Raw genomic sequence first — 17,447 nt, 5'->3', positions numbered from 1 at the left:
CATTTGCACATGCAGATCCCAGTATAAAATCTGGACAGGAATAAATGAGAATTTTTCACAGAAAGAGTGCAACTTGAGAAATAGATGGAAGGGTAGGCAGAGCTGTAAATCAAAATTCAAGTTAAAATAAAGATACTCTAAAGTGTTATCAACAATGTAATTTTTAAGGGTTCGCTTTCACTTTTTGAACTTAGCAAAGAAATTACAGCTTTTTAAAAATCTTATTAGTCCAAGAAGTTATGAATGTCAGAGTTTTATAACAGAAAAGTTTTGGAGCGCTCTCCCATATCCATACATGGCATGGTACTAGATTTTAGAAGAATTTGTTATATGCCACAGATAGTCTTGATATCAAAGTGTAAACAAGTTACCTGTAGGAGATGTATTAAATATTCATTCAGAGAATTAATCATACTAACACTTGAAGAAACCATTCCTTCTGGAAGATTTACTGTTCTGAAAACAATGTTGGTGCCTTCTGATTGACGTAATAAGCAAACTTCATTTTTAAGTTGCGCTATCTAAATATAAAACAAAGCAGAAAGAAGATTTTTTTTATTCAAAAAGAAAACACAAAAGGAATATATGGCCTTTTATGCAATGTCAGTTGTAATCAACAATCTAATTAACTTCCATTTATATCCTAAATTATTTAAATGCTCCTTAAAGTAACCTTTTTAATACTGTGACTCCACAAAGAACTAAGTACATAATATCTTGAGCTAAACTGATAAATAACTCAAGCAATCAGGGCAGCTTCATATACCTGACGATTCATCATGTTTCATTCCAGATTCCTTAAAATAGAGTGCTTTTCTATTTCTTTTAAAGAGAATAAGCTTTGGATTGAACAATTGCAACAATTATTCGATGGTTTACTCTAAATAAATCTTTGTCTTTTCATGTTAAGCTCTTAAAAGCTCTCTAGTTTTCTACTCTAAAAGTACATAAAATAATATTGTACAGTATTAGTTACTGGCAAATCTTTTTGCGTTACCAAATCTGTTCTATAGTGCAAACTTGAGTATGTTTTGTTATACAACAGTATTTTCATTTCTCATTCTTGTTTTGTAGTAAGCATTCCGAAGAATCCAAAGCAAAACTTAAAACAAGATGCAGGATTTTAGAGAACCATGCACCATTTAAGAACAATTAATTGTCCACTTATTCATAAGAGTGCAAGACTATTGTTTTTTGAAGACAAGGAAATCTCTAAGTCTTTTTTTTGTCACAGTGCTCCCCAAAAGATAGCCAATGCTTAGTATTCAGTTTGATAACAAAGCAAGTATAATATTTTTCAATGGATAGAGCAACATTAAGAGTACGATTTTAACTTAAAATGGACAAGTCTGTAGATTCAAAACATAAATTCAGATTTCAGATACACCTCTCATGTTAAGATAAATCTAATAATTCATATATGTTTTTGTTCTAAATTATCACTGCACCTGCTTTTCAAATACAAAATAAGTTCCTTATAAGTATACCTTTTCATTTGCATTTGCCAACTGATTGGAGAGATCTGTTGCCTCCTTCCGAGTCTGTTTCAGTTCCTGCCTTAATTCTTCATTTCGTCCTGTAAGCTGGTCAACCTGAGCTTTCAGGTGCACACTGACATCAAAGATTCCCTCTGCATTCCTTGACTCAATTGCCTAATGCAGTAAATATTTAATTAACACAAAATAGAAAAAACACAGAAAAGTTGTGTTCTTTTGTAATAGACTGGAGGTCTCCAGCTTAACCTAAATGAAGTTGGAGTTTTATGCAAAATGTATGAGATTTTATTTTTTTATCCTACTTACAAGCTTGCTGACAATGTATTTACCAGACACTGTGATTTAAATAATCAGATTCTCCTGTACATATATAGATGTTTTTCAGTAACACGTTTGAATTAAGTACTTTTATCAAACATTTCCTGCAGGTCCAATACCGATAAAGGAAATGTAGATGAACTTTTTGTTTGGAACTTTGTCTGAACTTTTTGCCCTTAGCTTTTTGGTCTGGAATATTAAGTTGCCTAAGACACTTTTATATTATCCAGTTTGAGAACATATACTTGTATTTCTTTGTTGGTGATCTCTTTTTGTTGCTGTAGCATATTTTTGTCTGCATTTTTAAAGTTATGCCAAAGAACACAGTCTCACTCATACAAATAGTGAAGTATATCCAGCTACCATTAAGTTATAGAGTAACTCAGTATTTGAAGATTAAAAAAAAAAAAAAAAAAACTAAAAATCCTATAAAGCCAAATAACACATGAAAATGCAAACTTACATTAACTAAACGATCCAGACTTGGGATTATTAAGGCTGTTTCTTCTCCCTTCATACTGGGATCCTTCTGTATTTCCTTGACAGCTTGTAATATTTCTTTCATTCCTTGTTCAAGTTGTTTATTCTCTTCTGATAATTCTTTTACTGTAATAAAAATTGTGTATGTGTCTAAAAAAAATACTAAAAAATGAGTTACAGTTTCCTAGGATGTTTCATCATAATACCTGTTGATTTGATATATAAAAGAGAAAATTGCTTGTATTATATAGAGAAATATCCAACTAGGAAGTTAAAAGTAGAGCTGCTAGAAATTCCACAGAGCATATTTTGCTGGAGAAGGAACAATTCAACAATACTGAAATGGTTCATGGAAACATGCTGACTTTATTGAACCTTCTAGCCTTCAGTGTTTTCTGCTATTTTGTTCACTTCAGTAGCCTGTGTGCCGTCAGCTATCATGAATGTGGTCATCTTGGAAATGTCTGGGTGTAACAATGAGGTACACAGGGACTGACTGATTTCCTGCTGCAGAGTGGGAGGATAGAATATTTAAATTACTTTACTGTAATTAGGACTCTCATGACATAATTTTCCTGTCACCATTAATCTCTGAGTGTAATTCCAGAGTTTTCAACACAGAGCAAGAAGTCTGGAAATTAAAACAAAAAATTTCAAGAGCTGCACTGAAGACCCAGCAGTGAACTGCAAGATTTTGGGTGGTTTGAACAGCTTCATCAGACCTATTTTGAAAAGTCAAGATGTCTTTTTAGAATTCACATTTTCCAGGAAACATTGAGATTTTGTCTAGAGAAATGTATATTGTTTTTATTTCAGAGTTCGCAAGCAGCACACCTCAGCTAACACTTGCATTTACGTAAGTAGCAAATGGGTTTGATTTCCAAACACTTTCTTGGAGCCAGCAAAGCACAGAAATTCAGCAAATAAATTGTATGGTTGTTATAACATGGATCACTCACAGATTCGAGGCTTTTCCTAGTTCTGATACAAGAAGAAAAAAATTGTAGTTTAATAGTTTTAGGATGAATACATATATATATATACACACATACATATATATATATATATATATATATACACACACATACATACATAAACCCACCTTTTATGTACACAGAAAATGCAATTGGTGTAGAAGATACCAAAGCAAATACCATTTAAAACAGAGATTGCATGTAAAGACAGAGGTTTGTGGTCACAATCACAAACAGAAAGCACAAATAAACAAATTCCCTGCAGGAACCTGATAGCATTCCCTACTTTTTAAAAAATTTGTAACTTACATTTAGATTGAAATTTGACAATTACGGTCCTGTTTTTTTCCAAATCTCTCTCTCTCTCACTTAATTCGTTTGCAAGATACTCATTCTAAAGAAAAGAAAAGAAAAAAGAATTAAAGTTAAAAATTGTAATTCAGGTATACTACTATTAGAATTCTCATTAAGACTCTATGGTTAAAAAATTTCTTTTTTAAATATGAGTAAATGCTTGTAAATATTGTTAATCCATATATAGTCAATATATATAGTGAAATTAGCTAGTATATGAACCAAAATGAGAACTAAGTATGAAGCAATATGAACCAATATAGAAGGCAATAATCTAGCAATCTCATCTTCACAGCAACAAAATCATCATAAAAAAGTACAAAAGTTAGGAATAAACTTTTATATAAACATTTATCCTATCTCCATAAACTTGTTTTAAAACCTTGTACTACCTGCACTGCCTGGCTTCTGCATCTTTCAGACTTTAATTGAGTATATCTATTTAGCATATTCTTGGCCAACAAATCTCTGGATATCTGCTCATTCTGAAGAAACAGTAAAAATATTAGTACATGATTCTATCTCCATTTACTCATACATAGTTGTATTTCCAAGATTTCTATAATAAGTTTTGTTTGTTTGTTTGTTTGTTTGTTTTACTGAAAATATAATTAGTAGGTACTATTCATTCTGCAGCTTGGTTAGCACAGTATTTTAAAAGGAATCATTACTTAGAAGCATACTCCTGTAGCATGAAAAGACTGACATATAGTTGTAAAAAAAAAAAAAAAAAAAAAAAAAAAAAAAAAAAAAACATGTTTACAGACATGTACTTTCCTCTGGTCGATTACATAGCTCAGCTAGAGGAATAGTTTTGTAAGCTCAGAAAATTTTATCACAGTCCTAAGACATTTCAGTTAAAGATGGAAAACACTATGGTTACAGGAATGGAGATGATAACCCAAAAGCATTTCTTCATCACATCCTTCGTTAGTTTCTTCCAAATGATACACAGATCTCTAGCTCCATTCAACATACTATTTTAGCCATCTAATATTCCAATCCTACTTTTTTTCAGAAAATTAGAGTATGCTTGCATAAAAACTTCCCAGCCTACATAGGATTCACCTAACCAAAAAGCAACAGCATTAGAGATGGACTTACTGGAATAATTACATAAGGTAAGTCCTATGTAACAACATATGGTGAAATATGTGTTCATATTTCATGCTGCAGTAGGAACATCAGCTTGAGACAGCTACATGCTTGCACAGACTTTCAGAATATTATAGAATCACAGAATCAGTAAGGTTGGAAGGGACCTCTGGAGATCATCTAGTCCAACTTCCCCGCTCAGCAGGGTCACCTACAACATGTTAGACAGGGGTGCATCTAGGGGGGCCTTGAAGATCTCCAGAGGAGACTCCACAACCTCTCTGGGAAACCTGTGCCAGTGCTCCATCACTCTCACAGGGAAGAAATTCCCGCTCACAATCAGGTGGAACTTCAATTCAAGCAACCTGTGCTTCAATTTCTGCCCATTGCCTCTTGTCCTGTCACATGGGACAACTGAAAAGAGTTTGTCCCTGTCTCCTTGACAGCCTCTCTTCAGGGACTTCTAAGATCCCCCCCCCTCAGTCTTCTCTTCCCCAGGCTGAAGAGGCCCAGCTCTCGCAGCCGTTCCTCGTAGGGCAGGTGCTCCAGCCCTCGGATCATCCTCGTAGCCCTACGCTGCACTCTCTCCAGTAGCTCCATGTCTCTCTGGTACTGAGGAACCCAGAACTGGACACAGTACTCGAGACGAGGCCTCCTCAGGGCTGAGTAGAGAGACAGGATCACCTCCCTCGACCTTCAAGAGCTTGGTTTGATCCATACATATATCTCTAGCAACCAAAACAACGTCCTGCACTATACAGAAAATTGGAACTCTTTCTCAAAGTACCAGTTTAGGAAGGTAACAGTGAGTAATTTTCTGATATGATTTACCACATGAATAAAGGAAAACATAGCAAGCATCCTGAAATCAACCTGTTTTTAACAATCATTAGAAATTCTGTTCAATTTTAATAAAAAACAGAATTTTTCATTAGAAATTTTTTTGTTCTTAGAACAGATATATATTCTCTTTGTCACCTGGCAGAGCAATCTTCTATCTTTCAGATCAAAGAACTGATTCAATCCCTATTTCATTCAAGCAACTACTGTAAGTTATCGTGATACGTCTCTGTGTATTTAAAATAATTTAAAATAAATTTTCCTTAAACTGTGTTCCTGTTAAAAATACTAATGTGATAATTTGACTTGGTATGAGATGCAAATGATGAGGAGGAAATTAAGTATTTTGTTCATGTAGATACCCGTAAGATTATAGAATAAAAACTGTTCTATTTTCTTACCCATCTGCGTGTGTGCAGACATCTGCATTGCACAAAATTTTTCACAGCCAAAATGAAAATGCATGTATGCATACATTTTTCAATCCTCCATTGACAAATAAACTGCAAAATAGTGACTTGAAGACATTTTTATTCTAAAAATACAACATGCCATTTCTTTTAGAAGCATCCTGTAGCTCTGATTAATAAAGTTGAAGCTAAATAACACATTTTTATTTTCTGTTTTGAATGCATCTTCTAAATAATCACAACAGACAACCAAATTGTAAATATATTATAAAAGTGCCTCACCTGTGACCTAAGAAAGGCTAATTCCCTCCTCAATTGCTCTATGAGATTCTCAACAGGATCTACTTGACTTGAGTGTTCTGACTGTTCATTTTCAAGTCTACTTTCCATATTTTTTACCTGCAACAATTCTGTTAGGCATTTATCTCCTTCTCTGTCTTCTTGTAAGTCAATTTGGAAATCAGAAAACTTTACTTGTGAGCAGTCCTGCTTATCCGTCCACATCATTATTTGTGACTTATACTGTGTTTCTGGTTTTGCAATAACAGATTCGCAAAAAAATGCAGATTTTTGGCTAAGCGATATTCCTACACAAAAATCTTCTGGACTTGTTTGTTCTGAATTAGAAGTTATGGATACTTGATTCTGAAAAGATGCTGTGTTTCCATAATTTTGGTTATTCACCTCTGAGGTTTGCCTCACTCTCTGAGAAGCAGAGCATGCACCTGAGTAGTCTGATTTTAAGTTTTTTGATGACTCTCTATTGACTGTTGTATCTGTTATCGCTGGTGCCTGTGTAAATTGTAGCTCTGGTGATATAAAAATCTCTTTTATGCTGAGAGCTTCAGAATTACAGTTGTCATTTACTAGTTGCAACTCTGTCACACTTTCTGAACCTAACTGAAGTAAAGATGTATTTCCATTTTTTTCCAAGTAATCAGAATTCTGAAGTATTCCAGAAATTCTTAGAGATAGATTTCCTAAGGCCTTACTATCTTCAGATATATCCTTCTGTGACTTTAAAGGGCTAACTGATGCTTCTCTATCTGCAAATGTGTTTCTCCTTTCCAGGTTATATGAGCCACTAGCCTGTATTCACAGAAAAATAAACAATGTTCATTAGCGTTCCCAAATAATTGTAAGTGATTAACTCAGGATTTTTTAAAAACAGTTAATAAAATCATTCAGAGAAACAGTTGAGCAAATACTTACAAACAATAATATTTTTGAGACAGAAATACAATAAATGCTTCTGTACTTGCCTTATGAACCTACCTTTGCTTTTACTTCAGCAAGATTATCTGTGTTTAAGAAATCCAACTTCCTTTTATCTGTCCACTTTTCTTCAGTACAGGTGTCGGCCATCTGCACATCACCAGCATCCAAGCCTAATTACAAATAAATGTAAAAGTAGTATGAATTTTTTTAACTAGCCTCCAAAGAAGGGAATATATTCCAAGTCACGGATCTCAGTTTTGCTTTTCTACCTGCAGAGTAAGGAGTTGTAAACCGGCCCATCTGAGCAAGTGATATTTCCCTAGGTGGCACAAAACTGAAATTCCAAACTTTTTGATGAAGATCTATTATACAGATTTACTGCTAATCCTGACTAGACCATCCTCTACCTAAGAAATACAAGCCATTGGCACTGCTCTTAGTGATGCTTTTATTAGCCATCACAAGTCAAAAAGCTACTGGGCTGTCAAGACTATGAAAATACAAAGGCACTCGTATCTTCCTACAGACTCGGCAACAAGTATTTAGCCTTGTAATTTAAACATATCAGGAAATGTAATGTAGTTAAACTAATAAGCCTAGACAGAATAGTTTTGAAAAAATAGTATTTATAATAGAAAAAATACCCTACCTAATGTTGCCGCTCTTTTCCCTTTCTCCTGGGCCAAACTACGAATCTGTTTTTTCAGTTCAATTCTTTCTTCTTCCAGTCTTTCAATCTGCAAATTATTATTCTCAGATCAGTATTTAATTTTGTTCAAATACATTTTTAACACTCTTGCATAAAAATAGGATTCATCACTTGCCTCTTTCAGAAGAATCTGGTTTTCAGCTCTATACTGCTGCTGTTTTAGTGTTTTGCTGTTTCTGAATTCATTTAAATCAATCATTGTCTTGGGTTCAAGGCCTGAAACACAGTATATGCTGTATAGTTATTCATTAAAAAGGAACATTTAAATTAATGTAGGTGGTTATCAGTATATAACTCATTTAAATAAGAATACAATTAGTCAAATAAAAAACATGCTGATGGCTGAAAATGTATATTTTATATATGCACATATTATATATATATAGTGTGTGTGTGTGTATATATATGTTATGCTGTACACAATAGAATCATAAAAAAACATACTTTAACTACTCAAAAAACAAAATGCAATAAAATGCTACATAAAATTAAATATATTTTTCTGCAAGAGAACCTAAACATAAGTAACCCCTTCCAAACTTTCCTCTACGTTTTTCCATCTAGCATTACAACATCGATATGTCATGAATTCAAATTATTATTTTATGAAATGGATTAACATACAGTCAAAGAACAATCAAAAATAACAAAAGCACTGCAAACCCTATTCTCCTGCTCTCCTCAGTCAAAGCAATGTTTACCAACTTTAGTTATGTGCAGTTATGCAGTTTATCCTAACTAAATAAACTACTTGCAAATATTAGCAGAACGTACAAAATTATTCTGAAGTAGTTAACTTGCTAAAGATTTCCACTAATGTTATTTCAATTTTCACACAATGAATAATTGTAAACTTAATGGATATCGCATACCTAAACGTTCCCTAAGTTCTTCATTTTCATCAAGAATATCATTTATTTTAAGTTCAAGTTTATTGACTTCCTTAATTAATATTTCAATCTCATGATCTCGTATTTTGGTTTGCTTTTTTAAATCTTTTATTTCAGCAACAGCTTCTTCCAAACCATATATTCCCTGTAAAAACTCAATTGAGAATTAAAAAGGAAACAACAAACACAACATGGAAGAAAATAAATTTCAAATCTGTATTTCATCATTATTGATGATAGTAATTGAAAATAACAAGTTTAGCAAGCAATTACTATGATTCAAAATTTATGTTAACAAACATAGAAGACCTGAGATACACAACAGAAAGACAACAGTTAAGTGAAGAGGTTCTTTCAGAAAACTATCAAGATTAAAATTAGTTCATCCTCTTGACAGGCCTGATTCAATGTCCACTAAAGAATATTAATTTTTTTGATCATAGTATTTGGTACTTTCTAACTACAATGTCCATCTTTTTATGCAAACAAAGTTCAGGAAAACATGCTATACCTATCTTTGCTTTTTCATGATTGTGTTAAAGAAAGCCAAGATATTCAATCTTACTGAATTCCAGAATACCTTTACCACAGATCCTGGATGCAAATTTTACTATTAATGACATTTTTGTATGCTACCCAACTGTCCAGCTAAGTTTTTGAGGAATGTGATTACAGTTTAAAGAATTTACTTTTTGTATCAATAAATCATTGAATCTTTAATAACAAAAATATTCTTCAAGCTATTTCACTATTCTACAGTTTAGTGTGAAAACAGTTACCGAATAAATGCAGATCCTACAAACTGTCTTTTCAGAGTGAGTACTGATCATACTCAGTGCTTTTATGAATAGTTGATTTAAAATATGGTTACTGAAAAATTCTCTTCCTTGAAGATAAATACCACAGAGCAATACAAGCTAAATGCAAGTTTTTTTTTTTTTTTAATACACTAGGAATATATCATCTAAACGTTAATCATACAGTAAGTTTTGCAAAGATGCATAGGGTAAGGGCATAAACTTGCAGAATATTTTAGCTTGTTAAACAAATGTTGGTAACAACTACTAATTTAACACAATATAAATATTATATAGTATATTAATATATTATATATAACACTATAATTGTCACTTTTACATTCCTCTCATTTCTTTGACAAAAGATAACCTCATTATTTTGTACCTAAGTACAACTTTATTTTCTTAACTGATTTTCTCCTTGTATTTCTAAATAGAGTCCTCTTATGTTACGTAGTGATCGTTCAATAGATCACCTTGACCACGCAATTACTATTAATCTGTAAGCTCGTATCAATGTTAAAATTGACACACTGCACACAATCATACACCGTTAAAGGTATTATCAAAGAATAAACAGCATTAGAAGTCATTTGTTTAATTACTAATTAGAAGTTAGTCTACAAAAAAAAAAAAAAAAGTCAAGGACAAAATGATCTGCTAAAAACATGATGAAATACCCTGTCCACTCTGACAAACTGTTTACCAGTTCATAGTCTCTCATTCGCTTCAGAGCCTCAATGAGTTCTTTGTCCTTTTCTCTGGCATCTGCTTCTGCTAATTCTGCTGATTTCTCAGCCTCCTTAGTTCTCTCTTCTAGAAGTTTTAACTTTTCTTGCATTTCTCCAATACGATTCTGCTGAGCAAGAGATGAGAGACCTGGAAAGAAAAACCTTCATCTGTTTACAGTTAAAACAAGAATTCTCTCTATCAGCAATTGAGCATGCAAAAAACATTTCAGAGGCTGTTATAAGGTGGTCTTCATTTTCTGCTCTTTTAATCAGGTAATTACAAAAGACTTCAGATAAGAGCTTTATTTATTATTCATACAAACAACCCTTACAAGAAATAAGTACACATAATGGGCATCAGAATTATTTTGAATTAGATACTAGTACTTAAATGCAAGTCTTTACAGTGATGCTTTTACAGTACAGTATGTTTTAACCCTGTAAAGACCTGGAATAGTTTTACTATTAGGCACTGTATTACCCTAAAGCCAACTGAAGTACTGTGAACAAACTTAAGCTACTCTCCAAAGTCTGACAAATGGAAATGGCAAAAAAAAAATTTAGATTCATATTGCTCCAATACTCCAAATATATTCAAGATTCCTAAAGAGTAAAGAATAGACCCAGTAAATTGGTGATTTTTTACTTTACTCTGTAGAGGGATAGTGTAGTGGTTATCATATCTGCTTTACATGCTAAAGGTCCTGGCTTCAAGCCTCAGTGGAACCAGCATCAAGAAATCTTTGGGAGGTTGGACTAGATGACCTTCACAGATGATCTCCAGAGGTCCCTTCCAACCTTACTGATTCTGTGATTTGGGTTTTGTCAGGCTGACAGGTCTGCCTTCCCTTATACGGGTTAGAGGGATAGCATAGTCGTTATCACCTTTATCTTTTTGGAGTTCGTTTTTCAATTCCTCAATAATAAATGCATTTTTTTCCATTTCTTTGGTATATTGTTCAACTTGCTCTGTAAGCAATCTTATCTGAGCATCTCGTTCTTGCATACCCTACCAAAACAAAAGAGAAAAGTTCATTAAAGAAATTCTTCTTTACTGATAGGCAAACTACCAACATAGAACACCACATTTCTTCAAAAGTAAATGAAAATTTTAAAAATAGCTATTATAAAAAAAATTAGGAAAAAAGCAAATATATTGTACTTACAACATAGAGCTCAGATACTATCTAGAAGTTGGGTATATAAAGGCAAAGCAGCAAAAATAAAAGAAAAACAGTAAAAATAAATCATTCGAGAATACAACCACATTAAGGCAGTATTTTATTTTATCAATTTTAAATGGAACAGTTCTGTAAGTCAGAATTAAGTAAATATATGATGGACAATTTCAGACTATACAGGTTTCTTAAGGCTTCCTCATGAACAATTGCTGGTGGGAACTGAGATACACAAATTCAATATTGGAAAGACTAATGATCTGTCACACATGACATCTCTTATGTCTGTACCGCATGACTGCCTTTCAGCAAGTTATCTAACTTTTAAGAATTTGTACTTCATCTTGCTCTGCGTGCATTCACACATATAAGTACATATAAGACTGTGAAAGTGATTTCTATTGATATGATACTATTTCTGAGCTGATACATGAACTTTGGAAATATTAAAGGAAGCTTTATTTTTTCTGTAATAAACGAAACAGTATTAAAAAAAAGATTTCAAAAAAAAGTTACAGAAAATAACTGTAATGTAAAAATCTCAAGAGCAGCTGACTTTGTTTTACAGCATTATTCCAAAAACCAAAGCTTAGGTTTTCTTGGAGGACAAACATAACCATATTACAAATCTAAAGCTAAAATGATTCTAACGTTACAAGGAGGAAAAACAACCCTTTAAAACGTAAATATACATTAAATTTCAACAACCTTCAGTCCATTTTGAATGGATAATGCAGTAACATAATTTAAGTATTTGGTTTAAAAATGTGCTTATTTCCACAAAACTAAGTGGCACATTAATGACCACCATCCAAAAAAGCAATTTGTACAGCCATCTAGACAGCTAAAAATAGACTCTATGACTGCTTGTAAGAACTAGTTTTCAGCTGCTTTCCTCTTAAAATAATCAGAGTCTGTTTTGTACCTTTTTTTCCCCCTTCCTGAAAACCTACTGGTTCCTAGTTTTGGAATGCTGCATAAATTTATCTCACCATACTGCTCAGTCTATGAAGGCTCAAATATGTCATTATGATATATTTATTCAAAAATATGAAGCAAGCTAGGAAATCATCCTGGAGTCATGCAACTATGTTTTCCATAACCTACATTTCAGAGTTCCCAAAGGTTTTCTTCTCTTAAAAAGCTTTTGAAGATGAAAATGAGGAAACTAAAAATTTTAAACAACTGTTCTAACTCTGAATTAAATTAAGAGACACTTAAATTCAGTTAGCTTTGTAATGGCCTGAATCACAGACTTACTGGTTTGTCACAGGTGGGACAAAGAAACATAGCAGGTTAACTGCTGGTTAAGTTATAACTCTTCCTTGACCAACAAATGTTTAAAAGCCAGAAACTAATCTTTAATTTAGCAACATTAAATTCTATATGCTTAAATATTAAAGCAATGATTAGACAAGATAAATATGAAAGTAACAAAATCAGTCATGAAAAGTTCACTTCATACCTACCAAAAAAGAAGTTTTCAAACGATTAACATGCATATTCTGATATTTGCAAAACACAAAATCTGCATAATGTATTCATTCAGCAGTATACTTCACAAACAATATTTTATATGTATGTGTGTGCGTATGCACATGTGTGTGTATGTGAGCATGCTCACACAGATAGTACCTGCTGAAGGGCCATTACATTGTTTCTGTCAACATCAAGTTGGGCCATTTTCATTTTCTCTTTCAAGTTAAACAACTTTTGCTGATACTCTAAAAGTTCATCATCTTTTGAAGCCAAGATTTTCTGCAAATAAGATAAAATATCATCAGAACACTTGAAATAATTTCTGAAAGGAATCAAAAAGGTATTAAAAATTAATCAAATTATCACCAAGTACCTTCCATTCTTCAACTTTTGCATTTACAGCTGCCATGAGTGGATCGTCTTCCTCATTCTTTGCCTTCAGCTGATCTGAAAGCTCCTGAACCTATAAATGCCATTTGGATCATCATCATATCACAAAAATGTTTTGTTCAATCACTGCATGCGCATAAACATATCACACTTAATACATACAACTTAACAATTAGCATTTTAACAACAAGATTATGACTCTAAGAAGAGTATGACTAACATTTTGTATGAAAATATTTTGTAATCTGCTATCAAGTTCTTAATATTTGCATCAAATTTAAAGAGTATGGGGATTTTTTGCAGTAGAGCATGTGTTTTTAACTGAATATGTTGAATATTTCTGAATTTAAGCTAAATAATGACAGTAAAACTTTATCCTACAAAATTGTAACATCTCTTAATAATATAAAAGTTAGTTCTTACTTGAAATCTATACTGCTCTTTCTCTTTTCTTAACTGATCCATAACAATATCAGATTGTTGCACAATCAGTTTCATTTTGTTATATTCATCAGTCATCTTCTCCATTTCTTGCACTGATTCTTCAAGATTCTTTCTCATTTCTTGGTTCTGAATGTCTAACTTCTCATTAGTTTCAGTCAAGTTCTACAAAATCATAGAAAGAACTGCTTTTAAAAAAATGCACTTCTTAACACCTGAATAGCCAGGAACTGATAGCTATATTAAATGTAAGACTTGCAAATAGGGAGAAATTAGCAGTACAGAGTTCTCCACCTCTGGATTATCAATTTCAACAAATCTTAACAGCTGTACATTAGAAGTTTATTCTAAAAGAGACATCTCTCCCTGTCTAATCCAATGACTGTTCCCTCAGATTCAAAGACGTAGAGTTCACTCATTACACAAAGCACTAGCATTATGAATTCCATTACTCCATGGAATTTAACCTATAAATTGAGCTAGCTCTGTGAAAAATGCTGTTGCCAGTAATAGTCTAATAAATACACAATATCATAAGATTTTACCTGAATTTCATCCAAATACTGGACAAGCTCAAAGTTCTTTTTGGACAACTGAGATCTATAATCAGAATCATCTCTTCTGGATAGAATTGTTTCTTTTTGAGAATCTATTTGCCTCTGATAGTCAATTACATCCTGACGCAATTGTTCATTCTGCACAGAAAGCAATCAAAAATTAAATCTATTTTAAAGAGTTGAAAATATGCTGTTTTTCTAGTAAGCTAACACAAAGAGCTAAGACAGTCAAAGCCCATCCAAATTCCTACAGTCTGTTTTTAAATACTTAAAAGCCTCACCTTTTTCTTTATTCTTTTTTTCTTTGGATTAAAAAGGAGAGAACAAAAGAAGAAAGTATGAAAAGTATTAGAAGTTATCTTAGCTTTAGGAAGACTGAAAAGGATTCAAAATAAAGGCAAAATAAAATAGAACCTTCCATATTCCTGTATGTGTACATGCACACACACACACACATACACATGCACATACACACACACACACATTAGATGGATGAAAAGGCATATCTGAGGAATGATTTTCAAGGTTTACCCCAAAACAATAATTTTGACCTTTGCTGCCCATTTTATTCTGCCAGAGGCCAAGAACAATACAAGTGTTAAAGGGTTAACAGGCAGCTGGAAAATGTTTTCAGAGAATGATTTTTTAAAAAATTCTGGTAGTAATGATAGAATCAGTAAGGTTGGAAGAGAACTCTGGAGACCATCTAGTCCAACCCTCACATAAGTGGCCCATATGGGGATTGAACCCGCAACCTTGGCATTATTAGCACCATGCTCTAACCAATTGAGCTAAACCTAACCCATAAAGAATGGTAACTCCTATCTTATCATTTATTCTTACATTAACTTTTGATTTTCACAATAATTTTATTTTGACCAATTGGACAATCTAAACAAAAACAGCAAGAACAAACCAGGTCTTACCTAATATCAATTTTCAATAGCATTTAAGAAAAATATGAAACACTCAAAAAAGACCCCACAAAATTAATATACAGTATCTTATGACTATGTAAAATAAGTGTAGACAGCTCTTGACCTCAATTAGCTAAGTTTCACCACAGAGAAGTACCATAGATTTGCAAAATCTGATTAAAACTTCGTATTATTTTTGTACCAATACCTAGAAGATGAACTAAAATAAATTAAACATCATGCCACCCCCAAAACTATAGATATAGAATGCTAAAAATACATTTATAAGTATAGAAAGTTATAAGTATAGCAAGTATATCAGCCCAAGGATTCAACAGCTAATGTGTATAATACTTCACTAACCTCTCTCCTTAACTTGATGTTTTCATTTTCTGCATCTTCAGCTCGTAGAGCAAGCTAGAACAATACGAATAAACTTTTTAATATAAACTGCTAGTATCACAAGCTATGAAAACAAAGAGCTTTAGAAACAAATCAAAAACGAATGCACTGTGGTCCTATTTCATCATTTTTTATTGCAGAGCATCTTCTCAGAATACTGACCTTTCAAAGGATGTTCTAGAGCCTTCACAGCTTTAGAGATGTCAAACGACAATCCTTCTTACCTGTTCATTAACTTTCTTCTCTTTTTCCAATTCTTTTTCTATATCTGTTAACTCCCTCTCTTTTTGTTCCAACTGTTTTTCCAGCCGGCGGATCTCATCACGTAAAAAACGAGTATCACGACCACCAGCAGATCTTAGTGCCATCTTAAAAGCATTAAAATAGAGAGTATTACAAATATAGCACATTTCTTCAAAACAAAAGGAATAAGAAACTAAGCAGATGCTGAAACTGATATTCAGGAAAAGCAAGAGCAAGAGCAAACTAGGGCACACTAGCTTCTGTCAAAAAACAAAACAACAACAAAATCACTAAAAATAAATGGGATGTATTCAAACAAAAAAACCCTGTACATACAGCTCTTTGCAAAGTTGAGGCTAGTGAAAAAGCCAATTTAAAGAATTAACTAAACTGTATGGCTGTTATGTCTCTTTAAAAGAAGCGAATTGTTTTCAAATAGAAAAAGTCAGAAACAAAGGTCCGATTCAAAATCCAAGTTTTGATCAATTTATATTTCAGCTGCCTGACTGAAATGTGAAGATCTGTCAAGCTTTGGAATTATTTTTCCATTCATAAAAGCCCCCTCCACACACACACATTTTATTTTAAATAAAATATTGTATTAAATATTGTATTTAAATATTTTTAAATATTTTAAATATTTTAAATATTAAATATTGTATTTAAATATTGTATTATTGTATTAAATATTGTATTTAAATAAAATATTGTATTAAAATACAAGTGTAAAGAACCTCATTAAAGCAAAATAACAGGTATCAACACTATAGAAACTAATAAAATTTTAAAACATACCTCTAATTCATTTTCAAGCTTCATCATCTTTGTTTTAAATTGATTTTCTGTTAGAATAAACCAGAAATACTGAATTATTTGACAAGATAAAAAGTAAAATGACAACGGTTAACTCAATAAATATTTGACCTCACTGAATCAGTATGATTTGCAATTGACTTCAGTAGGGTTGGTATTTTATTCAGTTCTTTACGCTTAAAAAAACCCTACCAAATGCATTTAACGAATTATTTATAAACAGTATTAAAGATGAAAGATCTATTCAAAAAAGGCTTGCTGACCACATTTGGCTTGTTCTTCTCCAGCTTTTTCAACTTCCTCTAATGCCAGCTCCACCTCTTGAGTTTTCATCTGAAAAAAAAACAGTAAGTAAGAAAAGAAAAAATATTTACTATTAGCAGAAGTTAACAGATGGTTCCACACACCTTGTGTTCAAAATGCTGAAAACATTTACAGAAAAAAATCAATTTTCTCTCTTCAAACAAATTTAACCACTTACATTTTTTCACTATGCTGATGGTCATATGACAGTTAAGAACTTTATGCTGTTGAAATATCACCTTTATTTTATGGATCTATCTAAACAATCCAAGGCGTATGGTTGAGAAAAATCTCTAAAAAAGCCTCTCTAAAAGCAATGTGTTGACCTCTGCAGCTTTCACAAGGCATATGGTTGAGAAAAATCTCTAAAAAAGCCTCTCTAAAAGCAATGTGTTGACCTCTGCAGCTTTCA

At 32.5% G+C, this 17,447-nt stretch overlaps 1 protein-coding gene across 1 annotated transcript in view; it reads right to left on the bottom strand.

Moving 5' to 3' along the window:
- CEP290 (centrosomal protein 290) overlaps positions 1-17,065 on the bottom strand; it is a gene marked incomplete at its 5' end in the record, with an annotated part of 52,719 nt that extends 35,654 nt beyond the window's left edge. The window contains 18 exons of the mRNA XM_085304948.1: positions 372-521; positions 1,488-1,652; positions 2,278-2,420; positions 3,578-3,662; positions 7,243-7,355; positions 7,835-7,922; positions 8,010-8,110; positions 8,767-8,929; positions 10,288-10,460; positions 11,198-11,321; positions 13,126-13,248; positions 13,343-13,432; positions 13,783-13,965; positions 14,346-14,495; positions 15,638-15,691; positions 15,901-16,044; positions 16,715-16,761; positions 16,996-17,065. Coding sequence (XP_085161074.1) covers positions 372-521; positions 1,488-1,652; positions 2,278-2,420; positions 3,578-3,662; positions 7,243-7,355; positions 7,835-7,922; positions 8,010-8,110; positions 8,767-8,929; positions 10,288-10,460; positions 11,198-11,321; positions 13,126-13,248; positions 13,343-13,432; positions 13,783-13,965; positions 14,346-14,495; positions 15,638-15,691; positions 15,901-16,044; positions 16,715-16,761; positions 16,996-17,065 — 2,166 coding nt within the window. The remainder of the gene's footprint in view (positions 1-371; positions 522-1,487; positions 1,653-2,277; positions 2,421-3,577; positions 3,663-7,242; positions 7,356-7,834; positions 7,923-8,009; positions 8,111-8,766; positions 8,930-10,287; positions 10,461-11,197; positions 11,322-13,125; positions 13,249-13,342; positions 13,433-13,782; positions 13,966-14,345; positions 14,496-15,637; positions 15,692-15,900; positions 16,045-16,714; positions 16,762-16,995) is intronic.
- Between the last annotated feature and the right edge of the window lie 382 nt (positions 17,066-17,447).

The sequence above is a fragment of the Rhea americana genome, unplaced genomic scaffold (genome assembly GCF_003343005.1).
Source record: "Rhea americana isolate MKP2758 unplaced genomic scaffold, rheAme1 scaffold_214, whole genome shotgun sequence".
Classification (NCBI taxonomy): Eukaryota; Metazoa; Chordata; class Aves; order Rheiformes; family Rheidae; genus Rhea; species Rhea americana.
Note: the sequence above shows the minus strand (reverse complement) of the source record. Positions and strands in the feature narration are given on the sequence as shown.